This window comes from Lepidochelys kempii, chromosome 11 (genome assembly GCF_965140285.1).
Source record: "Lepidochelys kempii isolate rLepKem1 chromosome 11, rLepKem1.hap1, whole genome shotgun sequence".
In the NCBI taxonomy this organism is placed as follows: domain Eukaryota; kingdom Metazoa; phylum Chordata; order Testudines; family Cheloniidae; genus Lepidochelys; species Lepidochelys kempii.
Genome location: NC_136390.1, coordinates 13,667,408 through 13,694,885, shown reverse-complemented (window position 1 = coordinate 13,694,885; position 27,478 = coordinate 13,667,408). Strand labels below are relative to the sequence as shown.

General features: G+C 42.3%; 1 protein-coding gene across 1 annotated transcript in view; it reads left to right on the top strand.

Moving 5' to 3' along the window:
* The first annotated feature begins 2,046 nt into the window (after nucleotides 1–2,046).
* The window catches only part of ESYT3 (extended synaptotagmin 3), a 60,056-nt gene continuing 34,624 nt past the window's right edge, over nucleotides 2,047–27,478 (top strand). Inside the window, exons 1-4 of the mRNA XM_073305201.2 lie at nucleotides 2,047–2,565; nucleotides 16,803–16,844; nucleotides 18,707–18,841; nucleotides 19,642–19,718. Of these exons, the coding sequence (XP_073161302.2) occupies nucleotides 2,242–2,565; nucleotides 16,803–16,844; nucleotides 18,707–18,841; nucleotides 19,642–19,718 (578 nt within the window). The 5' untranslated portion in view covers nucleotides 2,047–2,241. The remainder of the gene's footprint in view (nucleotides 2,566–16,802; nucleotides 16,845–18,706; nucleotides 18,842–19,641; nucleotides 19,719–27,478) is intronic.

Sequence of the window (27,478 nt, the reverse complement as noted above, 5' to 3'; positions counted from 1 at the left end):
AAAGAAAAGGAGGACTTGTGGCACCTTAAAGAATAAGAAATTTATTTGAGCATAAGCTTATGTGAGCTACAGCTCACTTCATCGGATGCATCTGATGAAGTGAGCTGAAGCTCACAAAAGCTTATGCTCAAATAAATTTCTTAGTTTCTAAGGTGCCACAAGTCCTCCTTTTCTTTTTGCGGATACAGACTAACACGGCTGCTACTCTGAAACCACACATTCTCAACTGAGTCAATCAGCACAGTACATTCTGTATACTGACTGAGGAAACAATAATACGTGATCATATAACTAAAGACTATATCCTAATGCATATGCACAAAAGGGACAGAATTAAGGTTGCATTGATTTAAAAAAAAATTCTGGAGGTCCCAAGCGAAATTGAAACTCTCCAAAACCCAGCAAAATTAGAGGGGGATAAAAAGTTTTACTCTGATTTTTCCAAAATCAGCAGTTTCCAAAAGGAGCAAATACAGACCTGTTTATGCTTTAAACCAGTGGCTCTCAACCTTTCCAGACTTCTGTATCCCTTTCAGGAGTCTGATTTGTCTTGCATACCCCAAGTTTCACCTCACTTAAAAACTATTTGTTTGTAAAATCAGACACAAAAATACAAAAGTGTCACAGCACACTATTACTGAAATATTGCCTACTTTCTTATTTTTACCATATAATTATAAAATAAATCAATTAGGATATAAATATTGTACTTACATTTCAATGTATAGTATATTGAGCAGTATAAATAAGTCATTGTCTGGATGCAATTTTAATTTGTACTGACTTTGCTAGTGCTTTTTATGTAGCCTGTTGTAAAACTGGGCAAATATCTAGTTGAGTTGATGTACCCCTTGGAAGACCTCTGTGTACCCCCAGGCTACATGTACCTCTGGTTGAGAGCCACTGCTTTAAACTGACCCCCCCCCTTCTGTATTTAAACAGGAGGAACAATCATAATTGAATTTTATTACTGGACAACTGAAAAACATGGAATAGGAACTGCCATACTGGCTCAGATCCAAGGTCCATCTAGTCCAGTATCCTGTCTCTGACAGTGCCCAGCACTGGGTACCTTAGAGGAAGGTGTAAGACCCCTACAGCGGGCGGAGGTGGTTCCCTAAAGCAGCAATAATTAATCAAAGTCAAGTTGGGAAAGATTTGTCATGAGAATCTGTAATCCTGCCTCTCCCTTTTCCTGTTTTGAATTTGCTGACTGCAGGAGTCACCCTAAGCAGCAGATTCTCAGATGACCGAGGATGGGTCCTGTTGTGCCAGGCTGTGCCCAGAGGGATCAGGCTGGGGATGGGATCTTTTCTACTGAGTGTGAGAGAGTATTGTTTGTGCCAGGCTAAACAGGGGCGGGAGGGGCCATCTTGCACTTTCTGTAAGGGGGAAGGAGCTGCCCATCTACCACCCTGTACCAGTTACACCTGGTGCTGAGGCCAGGCGGGCACCTCTAGCCGCTTGACTTATCGTGTCAGCTGGGTCTCTCTTCTCTTTCTCCCCTTCCCAGTATTTCTGCCCCAGCTTCTTGCACCTCAATATCCCCCCCCCCCGCCCCAGTCATTAAATCTCCTTCCAAATGTAGGTTTTTCTTGCTTTCCTCGTTTTCTCCTGCAATCCTGTGTGAGGTTTTTCCTTCGCTCATCCTCCCTCCCTCCCATTTCCCTTTCCCTAGGCAAACTCTTTCCTTCCCCCAAACGTCCTCCCCTCCGAACATTCTCCCTTCCTCCAGGGATGACTCCCCCTGTCCTCCTTCCCTAGTTTTCTCCTTCCTCCTCTCCTGCTGTCCTGGTCTCACCTGCCCCCATCCCTTCCGTTCCCCAAGCGCCTCGTTTATTTAAACCAGACCTCGCCCTCCTTGGCTCCTCTCCTGCCCCAGCTCGCTTGCCCCCCAGCAGCTCCACACCCCTGGCTCCGCTCTTGCACCAGCCTTTCCTGGAGCGGTGAACACCACCTGCCCCAGCCGGCTCCCTAGCCGGGCGGAGACTCCCCTGCAGGGGGCAGCAGAGGGCAGGCAGCGCAGGTGGACCCGGCGCCTATCGCAGCGCGCGGCCGCGCCCGGGGGCAGGAGCTGGGGAGGGCGGAGCCGCCGGGAGCCCGGTGGCTCCGCACCTGAGCGGCTCCCGCCCCGCAGTAAGAGCCGAGGCCCGCATGGAGGAGGCGGGCGGGAGCCGGTGCCCCGCTCCGGAGCAGCTGCGCTAACTCTGGGTGCGCGGGGGAGACTCGGCTCGAGCCGCCATGCAGCCCGCGGCTGCCGCCCGCGGGGACTCCGGCCCCGGCGCCGCGGCACCTGGCGAGCCCCGCGGGCAACAGCAGCAGGAGCCGCCCTGGCTCCTCCCGGAGCTCGGCGCCTTCGTGGCCCGGGCGCTCTTCTGCCTCGCCCCGGTCTACCTGGCCGGCGCCCTGGGGCTGAGCTCGAGCTGGGTGCTGGCGGGCTTGGTGCTGTGGATGTGGTGGCGGCGGAACCGGCGCGGGAAGCGAGCCCGGCTCTCGGCGGCGTTTGGGCGGCTCGCGGAGGAGGAGAGACACCAGAGCGTCGCTTCCCAGCACCAGCCTGCGTGGGTGAGTGCGGGGGGCAGCGCCCGGCCCGGCGCCCAGGGGCCTCTGCACCTCCCCGGCTGCCGGGGGAAGCGCTGCGGCAGAGCTGGCGGGGGTCAGGCCGGGAGCAGCTGGGTTGCGTGTTGGAGAGTCGAGCTCCTCGCTCTGCAAATGGCCAGTGTCGTCTTCATAGGCTGCAGGGGAGCCTGGGTCCTCGCAGCTTCTGCGTGTTGGCAGTCTGGCTCCAAATGACACCCCTTGGCCCCATCTCTGTAACTTGAATGGTAATTCTTTCAAGGAGGGGGTTGGACCTTGTAGCAGGACCCAGTTTTGGGGAAGAGGGTTGGATTACCTCTGTTGGGGAAACTTTTTATAAATTACTTGGCTCTTGGTTCATTCTAAAATACTTGGGAAATCTCTTGGGGCCGGGATAAGTCAGTTCTGCCAGGGGGAGTCAGCTGTGACCCAGACGTGATGGAACAGCGGCAGGGTGAGCCTGGCCATCTTCCTTTACTTTGGACGTGTAAAACTAACAGAGTTGTGAACATGACATAGTTCTCTGCTGTCTGTGGTTATGCCTGACTCTGAAACAGGGACACCATTATCCTGAAACGCAGTCAGTTGGAGGTACTGTGCCTGCCATTAAGCCTTCCTGAGAATTTTTACAGCTTTACAATTCTATTTCCCCATTTTAAAATGTCTTTCTGCTTTGTTGTAGGAAAGACCCACATAAACATTTGGTTAAGCTAACGATATACAGAGGAAAGGAGTACTTGTGGCACCTTAGAGACTAACCAATTTATTTGAGCATGAGCTTTCGTGAGCTACAGCTCACTTCATCGGATGCATACCGTGGAAACTGCAGCAGACTTTATATATACACAGAGAATATGAAACAATACCTCCTCCCACCCCACTGTCCTGTTGGTAATAGCTTATCTAAAGTGATCATCAGGTGGGCCATTTCCAGCACAAATCCAGGTTTTCTCACCCTCCACCCGAAAACCTGGATTTGTGCTGGAAATGGCCCACCTGATGATCACTTTAGATAAGCTATTACCAGCAGGACAGTGGGGTGGGAGGAGGTATTGTTTCATATTCTCTGTGTATATATAAAGTCTGCTGCAGTTTCCACGGTATGCATCCAATGAAGTGAGCTGTAGCTCACGAAAGCTCATGCTCAAATAAATTGGTTAGTCTCTAAGGTGCCACAAGTACTCCTTTTCTTTTTGCGAATACAGACTAACATGGCTGTTACTCTGAAACCTGTCGATATACAGAGGAAACAGCAAAACTGGCTGTACAAATACCCTGAAATGTACAAAATAAATGTAAAAATAAATAAATACTTTCTCTCCAGTTTTTCAAGTTCAACACCTGTTACTTATAACCATAGTAAGGAAAACGCTTTCAGACATTAGTGTGACTTTTAAGTTGCTGATGCCCCATGACCATGAACCACATCTGCCCAATGGAAAGGGTTTCTACATGCCTGACTGTAGTTACTGGATCTGTTCCAAGTAACTTTATTATCATCAAATTCCTTTTTATAAAATGAGAAGCTGTTGTAAAATTCCTGGCCTGTAAAGTGTATCTCTTGTGCAACAGCTTGGGCGATAGCAACCAAAACAACTAGTTCCCACGTGAAGGTATTGACAGCCTGTGTCTAGTTCCTTCTCTCGAAAGTACTCCCTGTCATTAGATCATATAGAGGCATATGGCTTTGCCTTTATGTGGCTATTCAACTTATTTACCTATGGTGGTGACTGCTACAGAAGGAATTTTGTCGGTAAATTACATCAGACTTTTTGATAAAGAGTACTGCTACTTTGAGGCCCTTGTCAATGTCAGGTGTTACCTTTGCTTGCTTGCAACACATAGGGAAATTAGCATTTATGCTGGCTACAGAGTTGCTGGATCTGTACAATCAGACATTTTCCTGCTTGCTTAAATAAACTGGAATATGTACCAGGATATTGTTGTGGGAGGTGAAATAAAGCCAACAGTAGTTCCTTAGGCCAGAAAAAATGTCTGTCTTGCATTACTATGTAAAGTGAATACTAATCTGAAAGCTTTAATATTAGTGACAGACACATTGTTCCAAACGTGGTTGTATAGATTCATGTAACAGGTAAGGGATGATGCCTCTCTCTCTCCCCCCCCCCCCCAACCTCCCCCCAGTGAATCCTGTTTCAGATGCACACTATTGAAATATCTGGGATGCATTGTGTTAAGTGTTTTTTTCTCCAGTCTTAGCTATTTATTTCAGAATCCTGCTCATCCAAAAAATCTTTTCTCTCCTCTATTAGCATTAATCTCCAATCCCCCATAAACATAATGACTTCCACATTTATAAAACATTTAACAAACTGACACTGTCAGGTTACGACTTAGACAGACCAACTTCAAACAGGTTTCTGTATTTTTTTACCAGTTTCTAAATTATTCAACTTGAAATGCCATAAATCTAAATGTACTCCTAACTGTGTGTGTGTTTGGTGGCTCATTCTCTGTAAAGTCTCTGTTTGGATAATGAAAACTGATTAGTCAATTTCTCTTATGGTCAGCATTACTTTCTGATGTAGCCAGATACTGTTATGTTCGCTTACACATGCGGCAGGGGAATGTTTTGTCTTTTAGAAAATAAACTGTTTCTATTTCTATTTTAAAAAGAATAATAAATGGAGGCATTTCCACTGATCAAAACATGTAGCAAACTGTCATACAAAGGCTACATTTTGGGCTGTAAATTGACCTGGCAATGGCCCAAATTCTGGAAGGCTCTGGTGGCCTTCCACTCTCACTGTAGTGATAAACACCCATTTTTTCATGGTCTGTGTGTACAAAAACATCTTCTGTATTTTCCACAGTATGCGTCCGATGAAGTGAGCTGTCGCTCACGAAAGCTTATGCTCCAATAAATGTGTTAGTCTCTAAGGTGCCACAAGTCCTCCTTTTCTTTTTGTGGACACAGACTAACACGGCTGTTACTCTGAAACCTGCCTTCAGTGGGAGAGGAAAGTGCTTAGCACCTCACAAGACTGGGTCCGGTGTGTGTGTGTGTTTGTTTGTTTGTTTTTAAACTAATGCATCTGCCCCACAGGGATTCTCTGCCTCTTTTCTGCTGGCCCCAGTGTTCCATTTGTAGGTGGGATTTCTGATTTACTTTGGAGTCTTTGCCCATATGAATACAACTTGAAAGATTAATAAATGCATTGTTGCCAATGATTGCTACTTAATCATGAGTCTCAGGATGTTTGGTGTGTCTTAAATCCCAGCTGATGGAATCAAGAGATTCCCATGTAATCTCAACTATCCTTTTGTAAGAGGGTTTAGTTTAGATAACTCAGCTCAGTTGGTGTTTATTAATCAGATTAGCACAAAACAGAATGGGCCAATACTTTATTCAAATTGGGGAAACAGGTTTGCAGCTCTTTTCTATTCCAAAGGTAGAAGTGAGTTTATAATGTTTTTTATGCCCAATTTGTTTACAATAGATAGAAAACTCCCAAGGTGTTACCTCATTAACATAAACCCTTTAATCCCTTTTCTTATGTGGCTTCATAACTTGTTTTCAGGGTACCAAGGCATCTGCACCAATTATTCCTAATACTAAATTTTGTCGTCTTATACATATACCAATTATCCTTGCACCCTGTTTATATTTGGTATAACTTCTAAATGGTTTTGCATACACAAACAATAGAGGCTATACAGTTCACCTGCTTTATGCACTGAAATGTGGCATAAATGAAAAGCATGGTGGGAATCTAATTCATAGTTACACAAATTACCATAAGTGTGGGGAATACTAAACATTCTAAAAATATTATGAGATTGGTTAACAGCCAAACAATGTGGTATTCTTTTAAGTAAGTTTCTAGTTTTCATGGTTGTGGAGAAAAGCTTGGATATAAGCAATGTGCCCTAAAAGCTCCAGAGCCAGAAGGTAAAGAGAGAGAACACAAGTTGCTGGGGTTTTTTTGAGGCTTGACTCTTGATTTTTTTTTTGAATGGTTGGGATTGGCAATACTGATAGGTAAAAACAGAACTTCCTTGTCAAACGATGGTAGGAACTAAGATTTAATAACAATAAAACAAAGAAACAAAACCAAGCATCTGCTTACATTTCACCTTCCTTTCTCCTGCTATTTCTGGTCTGTTTCTCTTCCATATATGTGGTTTTTATTCAGCCTTCTAATCTTTGCTCAGTTTTACGTTTGAGACTTAGATTCTGGCTTGCTTTTGAAACTTTAGTTTGCCTCACTTTCTAGCTCTTTCTTTTCTTCCCTTCTGACATTTTTCTTTTGTCCATTTTTCTCCTTTTTTTTTCTATTCACTTTTTTTCTCTCCAGCTGTTGCCTAGCTATGTTTCTCATCTCCTTTGTGCCACTCATCTTTGCTTAGTTTCTCTTTAGATTTTGCTCTCTGGTTATTAGACCAAGTTTTCAGAGTTCTTCTTAAACCTTTCCTCCCTCAAGGTTTTTGAAAGCCTTCAGATAGGAACACCCCTTTTATAGAGCTATCTTTACCATAATCTCCTTCTCTTCTAATATTCGGAGGTGAGAGTGTGAATGAGACTCAAATTGTGGCAAGCTAGGATTTCGGGAATAATTGAATTCTGGTGTAAAGTCTACTAAAGACATTGAATGTGAAACTGCAGTGCTGGCCTAGGTGTGCTCTGTAATGGGCCTCCCTTGGCTCAGAACAATACTTCATTATGGTAAACTCTGAAAGATCAGATGAGAGAGCCCTGCTAACTTACAGGGATAAATGGAAAAAAATCATGGCATGTAATTTAGTTCCATTAACCAGCAACAATCAGCAGGACACCTGACTAATCAACAGGAGAAAACTATCCTACACTTAGATGTGGCTCAGACTTAGCATTGTAAGGGCTCTTGAACCTAAACATGTATCTGTCTTGAGAGCTGACCTAAAATGGACTAACCTAAAAGATTCCTAGGTTGTAAAAATGGCTCTAAGCTGTGAATTTTGACTCTGGAGTCCGTTCACCACCTTTGACTCTGGGGTCAGTTCACTCTGGAGTCAGATCTAGGGTTTGGGAATATTTGCAGTGTCCAGTTCTGGCTTTGGTCCATCTCTGAGGAAACAGTTTGTTTATAAATTGACCTTTGCTACAGTATGAAATGTACAGTGACTTTAAAGTTACTTTCTATCTTATGGCCTATCTTTGTGCATGTACACAAGTTGTTTACAAAGATAGTTTTCAGCTACAAAATTGAAAATGGTCTTTGAAAATAGTCCTTCCCAGATCTCAACATATTGAGGCTCAAATTTGGGATGTAGACCCAAAATGCCAGACATAAGAGATAGTATAGTGCAGGAGGCTTCAAACAATTATCTTGTGTAAAGTGACATCAACTGAAATCTAGTTAATGCTACTCCTGCTGATTTCAATGGTTTACAACCACATATTCCTGTTTTTAGGACATCTCCTTTCCCTCTGTGTGAATGAACAAACACAATGGGCACTGTTTGTTTTGCTTTCTGTACAGAGAAAATAGTCAAACTGACTTTGCAAAATGTTTAATTTCACTCTGGTCCCCATGTTGATCAGCTGTCATTGTGGCATTTGCAGTCTTGGAAGAATACAGGCAACAATGTTCAAATACACTCAAAGTCTCATGCTAATGTAAAACTACATATAACCTAACTATGGGAATTCCTTGCATTGCATTATCAGGCATACAGTGTAATGCCTTTTTTAAAGGCCTATTAGCAACTCCTTATTTAGGCAAAATTGCCCTTAAAATCCACAAAGAACAGGAGTACTTGTGGCACCTTAGAGACTAACAGATTTATTAGTTAGCATATGCATCCGATGAAGTGGGCTGTAGCTCACGAAAGCTTATGCTCTAATAAATTTGTTAGCCTCTAAGGTGCCACAAGTACTCCTGTTCTTTTTGCGGATACAAACTAACACGGCTGCTACTCTGAAACTTAAAATCAACATGGTTTTGCTTCCTGGGCATAGTGCTGGTTGTGTACCACTTGCTGAAATCAGTATTCCTAGGAAACCCTACAGGCACACACTTGTGTAATATTTGAACAGATCACTTTATCATTTCAGACATGTCAGAATCTCCGTTTTTGTAGCTATGGCCATAGGTGTTTCCAGCCTCTGGGGAAGGAGTGGATGTGAAAAAAAACTATATAGTCTTTTCACTGAATAATAATTAGCACTTGCCAAGTATTTTTGATCTTCAAAGCTCTTTTCAAACACTTGCCAACGTATCAGGAATGCAGAAAGTACTAGCAAGTGTCATCCCCATTTTACAGATGGGGAAACTGACTTTGACCATTTAAACACTATGTAGACAATCTAATTCTGGTATGACACTGAGCTTGGGAGTTCCTAGATGCTACATGTCTAGGATTTGGTACAGGGAGTGTCTTGTTATATGCCTTCCCCCGCTCTCTCATCTCTGCAACGCATGTGATGCTGTTACATTGTCAGAGCCTGCTGCCGTTGAAGTCACTTGGAGTTTTGGTACTGACTTAATTAGGGACTGGATTTAGCCTGGAATCTGTACTGTGTAGTGAGAAAGTGGAGAAAGATATGTTCTTCTGCTTGCAGCTACTGCAGGATCCAGGTGTAGTTAAGATCTCTGTTCTTTAAAGTGGATCCCATGAAAATCTCTAAATCATTTGTTAGCCTTCAGTGATATTGGGGGGGTGGGCGAATGGCCGTTTGAAATCTTTTAAAAAGTAGTTTTTAAACTTCTTTCTTCTAAAAGGCTAAAGCAGCAACCCAATGTGATACATAAGCTCAGCCTGTGGGGGGGATGAAGGATTTTTTTTATATATAATTGTAACTTTAAAACATGTCTCTCATATTAAGAAACCTAATAAAACTGCACTTCTGTGTTAACAGGAGAATTCTACCTTTGGTCTTGCCCCACAATGCATCTGAGGTATGCACCAATAGCCTGCTAATCAGTTTATTTTAGGTAGTTGTATGGCTTCCGTTACAGTAGAGCACCTCACAGTCTTTAATCTTTTTGTCCTTACAACACTGCTGTGAGAGAGGGCAGTGCTCCTCTTATCATTTTGCAGATGTCACTAAGGCAGAGACACTGCCCAAGATCACAGAGGAAGTCTGTGGCAGAACAGGGTCAGAACTTGAACCCAGGTCTCCAAGTCCTAGGCTAGTGCCCTAAGTACTGGGCAATTCTTCCCCTTTAATGCCCCTTCTCTTGTATGACTTACTGCTACAATGGCCCATGCTGGCCAGGCAACCCCTATTTCAATATCTGAAACAATGCTACGTGGTTATCAGAACGCAAATGTGAGGGTGGGGAAGGAATGAAAAATCAAACATAGGTTTCTTAATCTTCAAAAAGATACTTGCTCCTTTTGTCCAGGAGCATTGGTAATCTAAAGTAATCTGTTAATCTGCAGAACGAAGGGCTGCAGCAATACAAGCTTCTCAGTACCCCTCCATTAATGCATCTCAAACCTCACCTGGAGACACTGCCCCCAGTGAGGACTGTTCACCGAACGCAAATATAAATTTCTTAATCCATTCAACTAGAGATCAAATATGGGATGGCTCTGGGGCGCCTTACTATAAATAACTATTGCCTTGAAACTGAGAACTGGCTGACTCTATGACTCTCTCCAAGGACCTTTCCACGCATGATGACAGACTGACACTAAAGGTGGAGATCATCTGGTTCTTGTAATCCTCCTTCATGTTAAATGTCAGTAGTGTTTCATCTGTATTGATCATCACCTCAGATGCAGTGTTCCTGCTTTATTGTGTAAATTTAGCTGGGTAGATTGGCATTTTAGTAAACCTGGGTGCCTGTCTCTTACTAAAGAAGAGTTATTACCATTTAGAACATCAAAACAAATTTATTTTAAAGAAACACCCTTGACACCACTTTGCTTTCAATCTAATAACTGGAGCTGATGATGACTTAAAAAAAACAACCTAACTAAATCCTAAAGCAAGGTCGAATAAAAGGTAAATAATTTGCACTTCTATTTGAGGATTTCAAAGCACTCTAAACATTCCTGAATTGAGAAGCATGCATTTGATCGATTGGGTACCATTCATATCTATTCGGAAACAAGGGAAAATAGTTTTATCTGGTTTCTTTATCTTAGAATAAGCATTCAAACCCTCTACTTCATGGATTTTTTCATTCTCTAAGAAGCATGACAGTCTGCCACTCCTTACTCTCTCTCACATGCTTGCACGCTCGCGCTCTCTCTCTCTGAATACTGTGTGCCCAGTAGAATCATAGAAGATTAGGGTTGGAAGAGACTTCAGGAGGTCACCTAGTCCAACCCCCTGCTCAAAGCGGGACCAACCTCAACTAAATTGCATGTGACTGAATTAGGCTGAATATCCATCCTTGTCCAGGAGATTCAGTTCAAGGTATGCTGCTGGTTTTTGAAAGAACTTGGTTTAATTATACCCATCACTTCTACAGAGTGATAATTAGACACCTGCCTTCACTAGCAAAATTAACAAAGATTTATTTGTGAGACAGGCCTATCCTGCAACATGATACAGAAACTCTCAATAGCTTGCAAGAGTAAAATTAAATTTACCTGACCACTACCTTGTACCTAGGGCATCTGTTTTTCTGGGTTTATTAATTTCATTGTGGGGGTGTTATTTTCAGCAATTTTTGAGTTCTGTAGTATCAGGGTTTTTTGGGGCTTTCTTTCGTAGTAAAATGAGAAGATTTCACTGGGCACGTCCCAAAATTTTTATCTAAATAGAATATTTAATTTTTATTATGAGTATAAAAATGATGTAATTTGTTTTTAAGCCCTGTATCCTTGTTAATGAGCCTCTGGTTTAGCATTGAGTGCGTTTGTTCCCTAGTGTGCTTTAATGTAATATTGTTTCAAACAGTACATCAAGATTGTAGCCTTGGTCATTCTAAACCCTAGTACTCATGTGGGGCCTTGCAGGGCAGGCACCTCCTCTCTTCCTTTAGCACATCTACTTCTGTTTTCTGTCACACTCCCTAGAGGGTCTCCAGCCCATTCTTCCTCCTTTTGGGTGCCCTGCCCCCACTTCACCTGTCTCTGCAAGTAGAGTTTTGCAGCATCCCATTTGGGTGGGGGCGGGGGGGTGAGAGAGAGAGAGACAGACACACTTGCCGGGCAGCCCCTGGAGCTGCTGCCTTAACTGCAACCAGTGTTAAATTAAGAGTTGATTTGAGTGATGATGATGTGGTTCGGTTACAGCTGAAGACTGTCCCACTGCCTGTGTGGAAACAGCCAGAAACATCTTCCCTGGCAAGCCCTGGGCTAGCAAAATGAGATGCCTGGAAAAGTGATCCCAGTAAAATAGTTCTCTGTTTGCCATGGCTGTGCCCCTCCACTTTGCCACCGCCTCGGGGCTTGTGCTCAGCACTCCATGGCCATACTGAAGAACCAGTGCCTGTGTTTCATAATACTGTTTAATTCATTCTGTGAGAACAACTCGCATGTTCAGAAAGTAATCAGAAGCAAGGAACATCTCAGGAGAATCTGTAAAGCACTGTGAAATTAAAATCAGTGCAGTGAGGGTGAATGGCAAAACTGAGACATGCAAAAATATTTTTGCGAGGGCCATCACTAAGGCTCTGGTGGCAAGGGGTGAGGAGAACCAGACTTCTAGGGCAGAAATAAGTTTAACTTGCTTTCTTGATTATCTTGCTTATGGCCTCTAAAGTCCACTGGCTCTTCTGGGTTCACTTGAAATGCAGGATATTTATGATGTCCCGCAGCAGTGCATTTTGGAGCATCACTAGTCAGTGTGAAGCATCCACTCTAGAGCATCACGAGTGAAGGCAGAAAGTCTTTCAGAGGCTGTAGCGCTTTCAAAAAGGAAAGCTTGACATAAATTTCTGGCCAAGCCTGTAAGTGGAAACACAGATTTCTCTGCTCACCCAAGTTTTTTCTTTTTGCTGATATTCCTTGGGTTTGGCTGAGAGTGGTGTCTTGCCATCCCCTATAAATGGCACTCTGTAAATGTTGGGAAGTTCTGAATTCTGTTGTCTGTTAGTCTGTATGACTGTTAGCCTGGTACTGGTGGCTGTATGCATTTGAATGATAATGAGATGTCAAACTGCATGAAATCTTGTTAGCCTCTTTGGCAAACCACTTTTTGATCACCTTCCCCAAGAGTGAATTCTTTTGGTGGCTTTGAGGCGGCGGGGGCGAAGAAAGGGGAAGGGGAGAATGGAGACTTGAATTACATACATGTTGGTATACTTGCGAGCATTCGGAATGGATACTGAAACAATGAGAGGCCAACCTAATTGTGTCAAATGAACTACATTTGTCCAAGCCATTCTCTGTTCTCCAGTGGGGCACCCTCCTCAATGGGGTACTGTATTTTCAATTGGCTAGGCACGTCCTTTTCAGGTCATATGTGTCTGGGGTACATATGAGAAGGACTGAGATGTGGGCTAAAACACTCTGAGCTGATAAGCTAAAAAAGACCAGACCAGTCTTAGGTTGAGAGGCAAGCTTTGTTCATCTATACTGTAGCTGTTTCCATGCTTTGCAATACTAGCTTTGTGCCTGTCTTGTCCTGTCAACTAGTTGAAATTCATTTGTAATTATTGCGTGTTCTGTGGCTTTTTCCCTTTATTTTGTATGTATTCTATGCAAACAGATTTTTTTTCTATTAAAGATCACTGTAATTGGCTGTATAGAGTGTGATGCTGGGATGGCTGTCTGTTTCCTGCAAGGATGAAAATTGACTCCATCTTTTAAAGAAGGTGGCAGCAGAAATATAGCAATAGCTTGGCTACTTTGTCAAGGGAAAAATAGATAAATAGGTTTGGCATTCTGTCCTCTTCTTCCCCTCCTCCACCCGAATATCCCCATCTCTTCCTCCCCTGCCCAGTCCCCAGTGGTGCTGGGGAGAGATGGTCTAAGAGGTGGGCATGAGAGCTGAACTCCTGATGGACACAAGGCTTTCTTTAAAAGGAGATTTTTAACTCCGGGTTTTCTGTTAGCCCATAACCTTCTAACACGGTTTATTCTTGGTGAATTTCTATTAAACTCGACTGTTATAAATGCTGACTTCTGAAGAAGGTTATGAGAGAAAATGCTGCAATGGTTTTTTGTGTTTTGCATAAATCCAGGCTACTCAATAGACTTCTCATTGTTTTTTACTGCCTGAGTTAGTCAGGTAGCATCTTTAAAGCTCTGATGCATGGATGTTGAGGAATATATAAAAATGCATGTTATACTTGTGTGACTGGGATTCTAGGGGAGCCACACCAAAGTTACTTACTTAGGGCAAACTGCAAATAATGGGGCAGACAATCCCCAAAGCTGATGGTTATTCCAATACTTAGATCCACCAAGCTAGCTTCAAACAGCGTCTGTAATACCTTACTGATTACCCAGAAGCCAAAACACCATTCACTTAAAGCAACCCAGCCTTAGGCCTCCACCCAGACATCCAAGTCGGATATGATGAGGATTACTGAAAATCTTCTTCATCCTAGAAGAAAGTTCTACCAATCCCAAAGGATCAGACACATTACCTCCCAGGTTAGTTAATATTTCAGATCTTACGTGCTTGCAGCCAATTCTTATTAACTAAACTGAATTTAAAAAAAAAAAGTATTGGTTAAAAGATCAGTATACATACAGACATGAGTACGGTTCTGAGATCAGATAGGTAGTAGAGATGATGAGCTTTGTAGTTGCAAAGAGTTCTTTCAGAATTAGTCCATGAGTTATAGTCCAATGTTCATATTCAGGGTGATCCAGATGGGACTGGAGATCTACAGTCCCATGACTAAGCCTCCCCTGCATAAAGCATCAAGCATATCTGAGATAAAAAGGATCAGGACCCAAGTCACCTTTATACAGTTCCAGGACTTCTCTTCACAGCTCAGAGTCCTGAGGTAAACAAAAAGAAAAGGAGTACTTGTGGCACCTTAGAGACTAACCAATTTATTTGAGCATAAGCTTTCGTGAGCTACAGCTCACTTCGATGAAGTGAGCTGTAGCTCACGAAAGCTTATGCTCAAATAAATTGGTTAGTCTCTAAGGTGTCACAAGTACTCCTTTTCTTTTTGCGAATACAGACTAACACGGCTGCTACTCTGAAACCTGAGGTAAACAATAGGCAATCATGGAGACTTTGAAGTAGACAGGTTTCCTAAGCATCACCAGTAATTAGCTACAGGGAGTAACATAAGGCAATTGCCTGTTTTCCACCATTCACAGGTGACTTGTTGTACGTTTCAAAGAGAGATGAATACAGCGATAGCACTATTGTTACAGTTCATTTAAATGTTAAAATCCCCTTTTTGATCTCTGAATTAACAGAATGCAGCATAGACAGGAGCCCCCTTTGGTTACATGATTAACCTCTAACAAAATATATATATTATCTAAAATATGTCCCTAGAGGTTGAATTTGGGTCACTTATCCTGCAGGATGCTTAACCCTTTCTGGCCATGTGTCACAAGTTGCAATTTTTCAGATAATGTTTATTTTTCCCACCGTGTCTCTGGCACTGGATTACTTCACTAATGGCAATGGGCTGATCTATTCACAAACCACAAAGTAAATGTCTGAAACTGATTTCTTTCTCTCTCTCTCTCAATATACTGTGGCCCTGTTGTGATCAGAACTGGTTTAGTGCCTCAGTTTCCCATTGCATAATGAAGAGGGGAAAGGGAACTCTTTGCTAATGCTGCTTTATTGGTGGTGGTATGTAGTTTTCCCATTAATCATGTGAATGGGCCTAAAGGCTATATGGTATGAATAAAGAATCATAGAAATGTAGGGCTGGAAAGGACCTTGAGACCAGGCCCCTGCACTAAGGCATGACCAAGTAAATCTATTCTAGCCCATCCTTGACACATTTTGTTGAACCTGTTTTTAAAAACCTCCTCTAAAGGGATTCCACAACCTTTGGAAGCCCTTTGCACATCGTAACTAGAACTATGGTTAAAGAGTTTTTTTTTTTTTTTCCTAATATCTAACCTAAATCTTCCTTGCTGCAGATTAAGCCCATTACTTCTTATCCACTGAAGGTAGGACATGAACGTTGATCATTGTCCGCTTTCCAACAGCCCCTGATATGTTTGAAGACTGTCATCAGGTTACCCCTCAGTCTCCTTTTCTCAAGACTAACCATACCCAGTTTTTTCAGGTTGATTTAAGTCAGCCATTTAAATCAAGTGAGAAGCCTTGATTGAAATAATCGATTTGAATCAACTTCTACATTTGTACTTCTTGTTTTTCTCAAGAAAGGTGCATTCTCATTGGTTGATAGAACTATTAAAATTTGTTGATTTGCAAAGCTAAATAGAGATTTTACACTAGATTTGGTACTTAGGAGGGTACACTATAACTATATACATTTATTTAAGCAATTATGTAGCTTAATTTCAGAATTGTACGTTTTAGAAAATGGTGAATGATATAATATACTATTGCTTATTAATTTTTGCTCATGATTTACATTAACCTTCATTAGAATGGTAAATGGAATTTAATTAAACACATAACAACTTTTATTTAATAAAATCATTTTAAATGTGTTTGATACATAAGCTTCTCAACATTTAATATTAAAATTCAGATTTAATTTTCAACAGGTTTATTTTTAAAAAAAAATTATTTTATTTTCCAAAAATCATGGTTTTGTTTTTTGTTTGTGTGGGGTGTGTGGTGTATATATTTTTGTTGTTTGTTTTTGGACCTTGCCTCATGTCACTTTTGTAGCTCTCCTCTTGACTCCAGTTTGTTCAGAACTGGACATAATACTCCTGCTGAGGCATCACCAGTACCAAGTAAAGCGTGACATTTCTCTCCCATGTTTTATATACGACACTCCTGCTAATACCCCCCACAATAATAGCCTTTTTTGCCATTGCACCATGTTGTTGACTCATATTCAATTTGTGATCCCCTATAGCCCCAACCGTACTGCCACCTACCCAGTTGTTCCCCATTTTGTATTTGTGCATTTGATTGTTGTTGAAGTGTGGTACTTTGCACTTGTCTTTATTGAATTTCATCTTGTTGATTTCAAACAAATTCTCCAATTTTCAAAGTTGTTTTGAATTCATGCCATTTCAGAAGTAACCGTGTAATAATAGAAGACAAATGGGGACGTGAGATTGTCAATTGACTGCATGCCTCCAAACCTGAGCTCTATTTCCACATCCCAGCTACTCTTGCATAAAGCTCCATAGTTATGTGCACTGCACGATGTAATACGTTATTTTTTTTTTTTTTTTGTCACTAGGTCCGCTCCCCTGATGTTGAGCGGATGGAATGGCTGAACAAGGTGAGAAGGTGTTAATGGAGCTGTATCTGGAAAATTATTTTTAGTGAACGGTCTCTACTCTGGAGTTGCTCCTTACCACGGACTTAAACATACAAATATAATAAAAACAACACCTTGCTATTTTAGGGAGTGATCAGATTTAATGCCTCTGCTCAGGGCTGGCTCCAGGCACCAGCGAAGGAAGCCGGTGCCTGGGGCGGCCAACAGAAAGGGGCAGCACTCTGTCCGTGATTGGGGCGGCACGTCCGCGTCTTCAGCAGCAATTTGGCGGCGGGTCCTTCACTCCCTCTTTGGCAGCAGGTCCTGCTCTCTTTCCCCCCCCCCAATTTTTTTTGGGGCGGCAAAAAAGCAGGAGCCAGCCCTGCCTCTGCTTAAACCTTTGAGCACACGAAATCTGTGCAGATTCAGTCTGAGCTGAGTGCTTGTCTTGTTCATGAGGGCTGGGCCTTCTCTCCTGGCGAACATAAGAAACCCCTCCTGAAAACTCAGACTTCCAGTCTTCCTTCGTTAACCACTGCACTACAGATGCTGCTTAAAACCTAAATACCAGGAACGAACATGCTTGTGTAGCAGTAATTCATCTATGATCTTTCCTACTCCTGCTGCACACTGTCACCCTTTATTGCTGTCTCATCCAGTCTGAATTGCCAGCTCTTGTGGGAGGAGAACTGTCATGTTTGCTTGTTGAGTTAATAGGAACAGTTAGAAGTAGAACAAGGCCAAAATTTTCAGAAATTATTTTTATTTTATTTTTCTAGGTGCCTGATATGAGGCACCTCAAAGGGGCCAGATTCTCAGAAGATCAGTGTCCAGAAACTTCCGAGGCTGAAGTACTTTGTAAGGTGTCTCATGTTGGGCACCACCAATCTCTAATCGGGTGTGGAAGCTTTGCTCTGAAACCAAGCTCCTCGTTCAGCAAAATGACCTAGGTTAATAGCGTTACAGTTCCTGAGGTAACTGCACCTCTGACCCCTTTGTGGCCTTTTTGAGGCCACCTCACTTAGATGACAGCTAGAGGCCTGAGACCTTTCTCCAGTCAGAGTCCCACAGCTCCCTCCTTTTTAGACCAGGGATTTAGGTTGCGATTCCTCCTGCAATGCACAACAGGTTGGAATTTAACTTGGCATCTGTAGCTCTGGTCTCTCTCCGGGGCAATGACAGGGTTAATCAATGACCAGTCACCCTTCGTAAAGCAAAGTACAGTACTATACAGAACAAAAGCATTACAGAGAAAAATGTATCTTACAACAGTGAACAGCTTCTATGAAGACCTGATTTCACCAGGGAGTCCCCCATCTTCCACACAGAGACCCTGATGGAGATACAGTGCTGCAAGGTCTGACCCCCTTGGTCATCGTGTCACACTAGAGCTTGGATGTGATCAGAGCCACACATTCCTCTTCCCACCCCCATTTCAGGGTGGTCACAGATTTTCAGTCCTTTGTTTGCCAGACTTCTCCAACCAGCTAAAAACAGTCTCTTTGGTGCACCCCTCCCACCTGCCTCAGGTGAAGCTTCTCCAGGCTGGCTACCTGCCTAGGGGTTTGCATTAATCTTCCCCAGTTCCCCAAATATAATCCCTAGTTCATAAAGATACAAAGAACATTTACAAAGTTGATAGGATAGTCTCACGGCTGTCATGTGTCCATTGTATCTGTCACAAACAGTATGTGTTAAATCTTTTTTTAACCATCATCTCAGGAACTGGAATAAATCCTCTTGAAGGTGTGAATAAAAACTAGTTTTATTACAAAGTAGAGGGCCAATAGCCATATGTGCTGTGTAGCGTGGAGTTAAGTTTTTCTTTAACTGGATGCATCTTGTACAAAGAATCCACACTGTGTTTTTTGTGCTTTCTATAGGTCCTTGCGCAGGCCTGGCCGTACTTTGGGACAGTCCTGGAAAAAACGCTTAAAGAAAAGATTGAACCAAAGATCAGAGCCAAGAATGTGCACCTGAAAACATGTACCTTTACCAAAATTCACTTTGGAGAGAAGGTAGGTGAAGTCACCGGGAAGGGTTACAGACCAATCTTGTTCTGCTTTGCTCCCAAATCGGAGAGGGGGGGACGGTGAATGTTGGGATTCTAGTGTACAGTTCCTTTATTTCTATAATACTAGAAAACTAACTGCATCAGTCCTAATCCAGCTGCTATTGGAGTCATCCTGTCCTCAGTTTCCTTTGCTTTTAAATAAGCCCTTATTTAACCAAAAAGGAGGAAGACTGTATCTGGATTCGGAGGACACAATACCTTCCCAGTGACTGTAACCCTAGCCTGGCATAATTTATGACTGATGCTAGGCAGTAAAGGTGACCCTCTTATCAGCATCCCTGTATGTCACCCCTTCATTAAAAGTTTAAAGAAGTTTCCTTATGATCCTTGAAATGTGGCATCGCTCATCTGGAACCAGGCTTGTCTGAGGCCATCAAGATTGCCCAGCAGGACTTGGACTCATGTACTGATCTTGCAGAATAGTAGAGGGAGCCAGGGGGTACTGCACTGTTGAGGCTCCCATGCTTCTAGATCTAGCTGTGCAACTCCTCTCAGATTTTTGAGAAAATCAAGGGTAAGAAAAGTGCGCCCAAAAAAACACCAACTTGTTTCACTTTTACAAGTTTGTGCTACATCTTCCTTTAAACTTTCCAATTCACTCACTATTTTAGACTATTAACTTTAGGTAACTTTTTAATGAAAGAATGTACCTGGGTTGAATAAAGCAGGTAGAAGTCTTCAGTTGGCCCTAATTTAAAATATGTTAACTGTGCTATATCTTGTATGTGTCTCTCCTTCTTTCAGTGCCCTAAAATCAATGGAGTAAAGACTTATACTAAGGAAATTGATAGTAGACAAGTGATCCTGGACTTGCAAATAAGGTAATATTGAATTATTCATATTAAACTCTCTTAACTTGCTGCCCTTCAAGCAGTTACATAGGAATATAGCAAGTGCTCCAGTGGATCAGACCTGAGATCCATCCAGTCTGGTATTCTGTATGATGGTGTCCAGTGCACGATGCTTCAGAAGAAAGTACGAACCGTGCAATAGGCAGGTATGGGATAGTCTGGCCCCCACAGTAGGTCTCCTCCTGGCTTATGCTAGGTAGAGATTGGCTTACTCCCTGAAGCATGAAGCTTAATATCCCATCCATAGAACTTTTTGTTATTTTTAATTATAACATTGCTGGATGTTCTTGATGTCCATAAAAATATCCAATTCCTCTTTGAATCTTTTTAAATTCTTGTCCTCAATGACATCCTTTGGCTGTGAGTTTCACAGTTTAATCATTCTATGTAGGAAAAAATATTTCCTTTTGATTGGCTTTGAATTCCCCGCCCCCCCTTGGAGTGTCCCCTTGTTCTTGTGTTATGAGATGGAGGGGAGGGGGGAACTGAAGTTCCTAATCCACCATCTCTGTACCATTCATTATTCTATTCATCCCCTTTTTAAGGAAAACAATTCCAGTCTTTTCAGTCTCTCTTCATATGAGTCTTTCCAGGCCCTGGATTATTCTCATCTTCCTTATTCTCCTCCCCTCTAGTTCTGCAATATCACTTTTGAAATGAGGTGATTGATATTCCAGATGAGGCTGCTCTATTGATTTGATTTACCTATAGGAAGGCATTGTAACAATATTGTTCATCACCCATTCCTTATGCAACACAACATCTTGCTTTTTTTAACCTCAACCGCATACTGAGCAGAGGATCATCTATAGAGCTTTTTTAAATACAGGGACAACATTTTCTACCCTTCAGTCCTAGAGTGGCAATTTTTAATGATTTTGTTTTGTTTTGTTTTTGTTAGCAGCTCAAACACTTCATACTTAAGCTCCTTTCTCAGTTACATTGAAGGGGTAGGATCATAGAGGAAAATGTTTTCTTGTGAATGCCTACAGTTTTGAAACTTCCGAAGGGTGATAGTCCCCTAATGAAAGCTGCTTTCCTGCATGGTAATGCCACAACAGCAGTGTGCAACAAAGAACATGTAGTGATGTGGACAGTAGCATCACTCAAACAAGAACTGCGTCTGCCTTTACATTGTGTGTCTGTGGAAAACCTCACCAAAATTAACAGGAAATGTGCATCTCCCTTAGCAAACTGTAAAATTCCATCTTGTTTACTCTTATACCAAGACTGGCAATGTTACAACATGCTCTCTGATGTAACAATTGTAGAATTCCCTCTGTTACAGTCAGACCATTTTGAGGACATTTAGCAAGTCTGTGTTCATGTATCACGCCTTGCACAGTAAGGTCATTACCCTGCAGAGCCTTAAAGGCAGGCAGGAATTTCTGCTGCTTACATCACACCTCCCTTTCCTGCGGCTCTTAAGCCTCCCTTCCCTGCTCCGTCTGGATCCTCCCACTCGTGCAGTTGTGCTTTTTTAGATATGCACCTTTATCCTGGAACAGTCTCCCTCTTGTGCCCTAGTTGGCCACTCCACTCCTTATCCAGGTCCCTCTTGAAGACCTGCTTCTTCCATGAAACTTTTCAGCATTGCTGAACCAGGTCTTACGCAATCATATTGACCAAAACATAACTGAACTGTCATGGGATCATCCAGCATATCTTGTCTATTCAGGCTTGTCTTGTGTCTCTTGTATGTCCTGGACAGTGCTGTGCACCCAACTGCTCTAAAAATAAGTAATATATTGGCTTTTGTTTCTGCAAACCAGCTGTCTATTGGATTGGTTGGACAGTCGCTTCAGGAACTAATGCACATGGTAGCGATGAGAAACAGCACAATAAGCTAGGGTGGGTTTTGCCCCTTGGCTGTGTTTCCCCAGGATGCAGAAGAAAAGCTATGAAAATGGGTGTGCTTGGATATTGCTGAGAGGTAGACTTCCATTGTAAATAGGGTAGTCTCTGCTAGGATGGAACGTGCAATCATCCTCATGTCTTACTGAAGTTATTTGTGAGTTCATCTCTTTAAATTAAGAGAATTGTCCTGGTGAAGGGTGGATTCAGGGGGATAGAAAAGCCAGCCTATCCAGTTATGCACCCCAAAGAATGCGGATGATAGACGCTGCTATTGTTACCTATGAACTCGGACTAGCTTGGTAATTCCCTGCACTGTCAGAGCTGGTAATAAAAAGGAGAGACCTGCTTGAACTGTGCTAGCTTCTCCATTATCTTCCAATGTGAAAAAGTGCAGCAGCTTACACTAAGTCTGAATCTGACCCACTGACTCTAAACATAAAATTGATTAAAGAAGTCATGATTACACCTAATCTTAGCATGGTGGGGTGTGTGTGTGGGGGATTTCTCGTGTCTGTTCATAAGATGGTAGTGGCTGTTGGTCAGACAGGAAATTTGGCTCAGTGTCTATTCAAGATTCAGCCAGTGCTCTAAGATGGAGTTGTGTGCTACAGGCCTAGTTAGATCAATGGTGTCAAGGTTCCTTCCCCACTCTGAACTCTAGGGTACAGATGTGGGGACCTGCATGAAAGACCCACTAAGCTTATTCTTACCAGCTTAGGTTAAAAACTTCCCCAAGGTACAAACTTTGCCTTGTCCTTGAACTGTATGCTGCCACCATCAAGCGTGTTAAACAAAACAGGGAAAGAGCCCACTTGGAGACGTCTTCCCCCAAATTATCCCCCGAAGTCCTACGCCCCCTTTCCTGGGGAAGGCTTGATAAAAATTCTCACCAATTTGTACAGGTGAACACAGACCCAACCTTTGGATCTTAAGAACAATGAAAAATCAATAAGGTTCTTAAAAGAAGAATTTTAATTGAAGAGAAGGTAAAAGAATCACCTCTGTAAAATCAGGATGGTAAATACCTTACAGGGTAATCAGATTCAAAACATAGAGAATCCCTCTGGGTAAAACCTTAAGTTACAAAAAGACACAAAAACAGGAATATACATTCCATTCAGCACAGCTTATTTTACCAGCCATTAAACAAAAGAAAATCTAATGCATTTCTAGCTAGATTACTTACTAACTAACAGGTTTCAGAGTAGCAGCTGTATTAGTCTGTATTTGTAAAAAGAAAAGGAGTACTAGTGGCACCTTACAGACTAACCAATTTATCTGAGCATAAGCTTTCGTGAGCTACAGCTCACTTCATGAGCTGTAGCTCACGAAAGCTTATGCTCAGATAAATTGGTTAGTCTGTAAGGTGCCACTAGTACTCCTTTTCTTTTTACTAACTAACAGAAGTTCTGAGACTGCATTCCTGATCTGTTCCCGGCAAAAGCATCACACAGACAGACAAACCCTTTGTCCCCCCCCAAAGGGTTTTGCCTCTGGCCAGGAGGGATACAGAACTGTATACAGAAAGGTGGTTACCCTTCTCTTCCCTTTATATTTGACAAATGGGTACCTACCTTTTCACTGATGTCAGACTTGGGAACAGACCCCAGTGAAAATAAGCAGGAACCACATGTATTTTGCCAATAAATATATGCAGATATTGGGTCTGTTTTGAGATTTAGCCATCAGCTGTGCTTGTAAGCTGACAAATTCTGTTTGCTTGGTGAGAGTTGTCCTTCAGTGATATCTTCTGCCCGTTCACACATGTCACTCCTCTGAACTATAGTAGCATCAGTAACCCCTGAGCTTCCCATCTCTGGGTGAGGAGGTGTTAATCAGTTTGGTCCAGGTAGTGACAGACTCCTGGCCATATCCCTCCCTGTACCCAAACTAGTGCCATGGAGAGACTGCTATAGAACACCATTTAAACATGCAGTGGAGCAGAGTCTGCTCTGGCTGGCCTTTTCATAGCCGGGAGCCCCTCATTCAGTAAAACTACATCCGTTCCTCTGCCTTTGCTTGCAGACCCTGGCTCTCTCTCAGAACTAGAAAATAATCCAATTGTGGAAGATTTTAGCTTCAGTCTTTTTCTTCTTTGGGGTCATGCAGTGAAGAGTTCTAGTCAGAACGTGTGCATGTCATGGTGAAGTGTGTTGGTGTCTGGTTTTTCCTGTTCACGTATCTCAAGCAACTGAACCTGTGTCACTCAAACGTTCTTCAAACTCGAGATCACGTGTGGGGAGAATTCTTCCTCAAAGGAATTCTATTCCAAATAGAAATGGAGACTGAGAGGGAGATGGAACTTGGCCTTAACTCTAGCACTCGTAGTTGTGGAGGCAAGATGTCCATGCACGTGATACTGCAGCTAGCAGAGGAAGTGCCCTTCAGATTGGGACATGAGTAAAGCTCATGTACCTAATATACAGAATTGAATTTATATTTGTTCAGTTGGCCATTGCTCGTTAGTGGTAGTTCCCTACAGCTGTTTTTTCTCCAGTTAAATTACTTTCCTCTCATGTTTCCTTTTGGTCAATGACACTTGGTACACCTATGACTATTTTAAACAATTCCATCACACTTATAATAGAAGGTGAAATAAAATTAAGACGTCAGTAGTACGAAGAGGTTACTAATAAAAGGGTAGCGTGTTTGTTTATTTAACGGTTATCAGTCTGTAGGTAATGCTATGGTAGTCTGATATCCCTCCCCCTCTAGTTCTGGGTTAAAGTGAGTGATCAGAAATGATATGTTTTTGCTGTCAATCTGTTTGCTCTTTAGACTTCAAACCCAGGCCTTTGAAAAGGGGATGTGTGTGTTTGTGTGTGGACCCTTACACCCATGCAGACTTCAGTCAAGTCATAGGAACTCTGCATGGGCATAAGGCTTTGGGAACTCTTTTTTTTCAGGTCTCAGTACTGGACAGTTATCATTCATCTCCATTAGTCATTTGGCCTAATAGCAGGGTTACTAACAGGTAAGTAGTAGTAGGTGTTAAAGAATGAGTGACTCCAAATTTAAAAATAAACATGACTCCTTTATCTTGGCATTTGTTAACTTGAGCTGCAGGAAATCATTATCCAGTGACATCATTCCTTTTCCCTTAAAAATTGCTCAGCCTCTGCCATCGGTTATTAAGATGCTTTGTGTCTAGGTAGCATCCAAAGATCTTGAAGCATCCTGTAAACACTAATGAATTTTGGCTGCACAGCATCCCTGTGAGGGAGGATTATTGTCCCCATTTTACACACGGGGCAGCTAGGGTACCGAGACACTGCCTTGGCCAGCGTCCCACAACAATCCATGGCAGAACTGGCCGTGGAAGCAGTTTCCTGACTCCTAGCCTGGGTGGGGAAGGACTTTTTGTCTTAGCTGTTGCTTCCACCTCTTCTTAGTAAAGTTTAATAAGCATCACTTTGGGATGGTTTACCTTTAAGGAAGAAAACTATCAGTGACGTGTATGCTTAGCAGACTACAAGTGTGACCCATAACTAAATTTCTGGTCTCCATATTACTCATAATTACCAAGGGAAACAACAGATGCTTGAAGAATGTTGCTCAAATTAAGTCTGTTAATAATAGCTTGCGTTTACATAGCATCAGAGTATCACAAGGCGTTTGATAGACACTAATTATTTCTTATCATGTTCTTGAGACATAAATACAACCCTTTTTCCAGGTGGGGAAACTGAGTCACAGAACTTGTGACTTGCCCACAGGTCATGCATGAAATCTTTGGCAGAGCCAGGAATGGAACCCAAAGGTCCTCTTTCCCAATCCTCTGCTCTGCCCATCAAACCACACTGCCTAAATGTTCAGATTTAAAATGTCAAAGCAAATCTTAAAATACTTTAAGCTGTGGTCAATCTTAGAACAGCTCAAGCGATTTTAAGAAGAAACGTTAGGTAAAATCACTACTTGCTCTTTTTGAGTTACATACAAAGTGTTTTTGTTTTCCCATCATTTATCCAGTTCAAAAGCTTTAGGTGTATGGATCCCATTTGTTCATTGCAAAATAGTACAGCATTCAAACTACATTTAGGGAGGAATCTGGTTTCTGCAGGTGGTCAGAAGATGCAAACTTCTTCCAGGGAGCACCTAACAATGTCAGAACTGAGGAAAAAACCTGACTTGGCTCCCAAAACACTGAGTTAGATTCTCTAAACTGATAAAATCTTTCAAAACAAAAGGAACTTTTCAAGTGCAGCCACTTTATATCCTGTAGCTGCTTTGCTTCAGGATAATCGTTCAGTTGTTTTAAGAAACTGCAAAACTAACTATCGACTGTACCCATTAGAAACAAAGTCTATTAGAAAGGTGTTTATAGCAGTGCGAAGTGTTTCTCTGAGAGGAAGGATATTCATATGGAAAGAATGTTGAAGGCCTTGTAATCTTCTAGCAAAGGATGTATAGAGTCCCTGGTTGCATTAAACCCTTCTGTGATGAAATAATCAGAAGGGAAATTATTCTGTGGGTTCTCTTGTTCACACACCTGCTTGTGATTCAGTCTTCTGCAGCCATAGGGTTGTAGGTGTATGATAAATACAAGTGCAGTGAACTCATTTGATTGCTGGAAGAGAGGAGTGGTGTGGGTGGGCAGGCGAGTGGGGTGGGGTGGGGGTTTTGTTTTTATCCCCCGCCCCCCACCACCACAGTACCCGTCAATAGACACTATGTTCATGCAAGAATTTAAAGGGAAATTGAGAAAGCATTTTATTTATTTTTTTGCAGCACAGTATGGATAAACCACTACCCTGAAGAGCTTCCAGTCTTGCTTCTCACACATGACCGGTCAAGCAAAAGAGTAGACAGGGTTTGGGAGAGGTAGGATGGGGATCAGAGCAGTAAGAATTGTTCCGCTAATGCCTAAAGCTGCAGGTGAGCGAGCAAACATGTAATCTGTTACTAACTGAACAAATCAGTTTTGACACCGAGCAGGATATGACAGACTCAATTCCTCCAAAACACAGGAAGAGATGCACGTGTATGCAGAGAGGAAATATATCATGTAAACTATAGAGCAACTGTGACAGACACTAGTTCCAGTAAGTGACGAACTAATAGTAAGAGTGAAGTTTATATACAATGAATGAATCTTCTTTAGCGCTGGAATGGGCTGCTGCTTCATTTCTAAATAGTGCAACTGATGGATTGTAGGGAATAGAGCTGATAGAAAAATGCAGATTTTCATGAAAAACTTATTAGAAATTTTTACGGTGAAATGTAGACTGCATGAAATCTTTCAAAAAGTCTAGGAGCTGGTTTAAAGACTTCCTTGCAATAGATTTTGTAATTGTCAATTTTTTGACAAACCCTACTAAGGAGAATGTGCTTTCACCTGAACGCCCAATGTGGTATGTTCTTCTTTCACTCCAGAAATGAAAAGCCTACCAATAGAATATCTTAAAACTAGCCTGTTCCAGTTCAGGGCAGCTGCTCCTGTATTTCCCCTTAGTGGTCCAACAAGTCTTAGGGTTCCAGCTCCCATCTGTAGCCTCTCTTGGAGACACATCTCACTGCCTTCTGACTACGATATGTCCAGACTGTACAGTTCCTTGCCTTCACTGTGTATTTCACAGCAGAGGCAGTCTGCTTAAACAAACTTTGCTCATAGATTTGAAGGCCAGAAGGGACCATTATGATCATCAAGTCTGACCACCTGCACACTGCAGGCCACATAACCTTCTCCACCCGCTCCTGTAATAGACCCCTCTAACATCTGGCTGAGTTACTGAAGTCCTCAAACCATGATTTAAAGACTTCAAGTTACAGAGAATCTACCTTCTTCCTTTCTCTTCAGAGACTGATAATGGAGTGATTGCTACAGCTATAAGTTACCACACCGTTCTTTCTAAGCAAGCCTACTTTTTATTCTT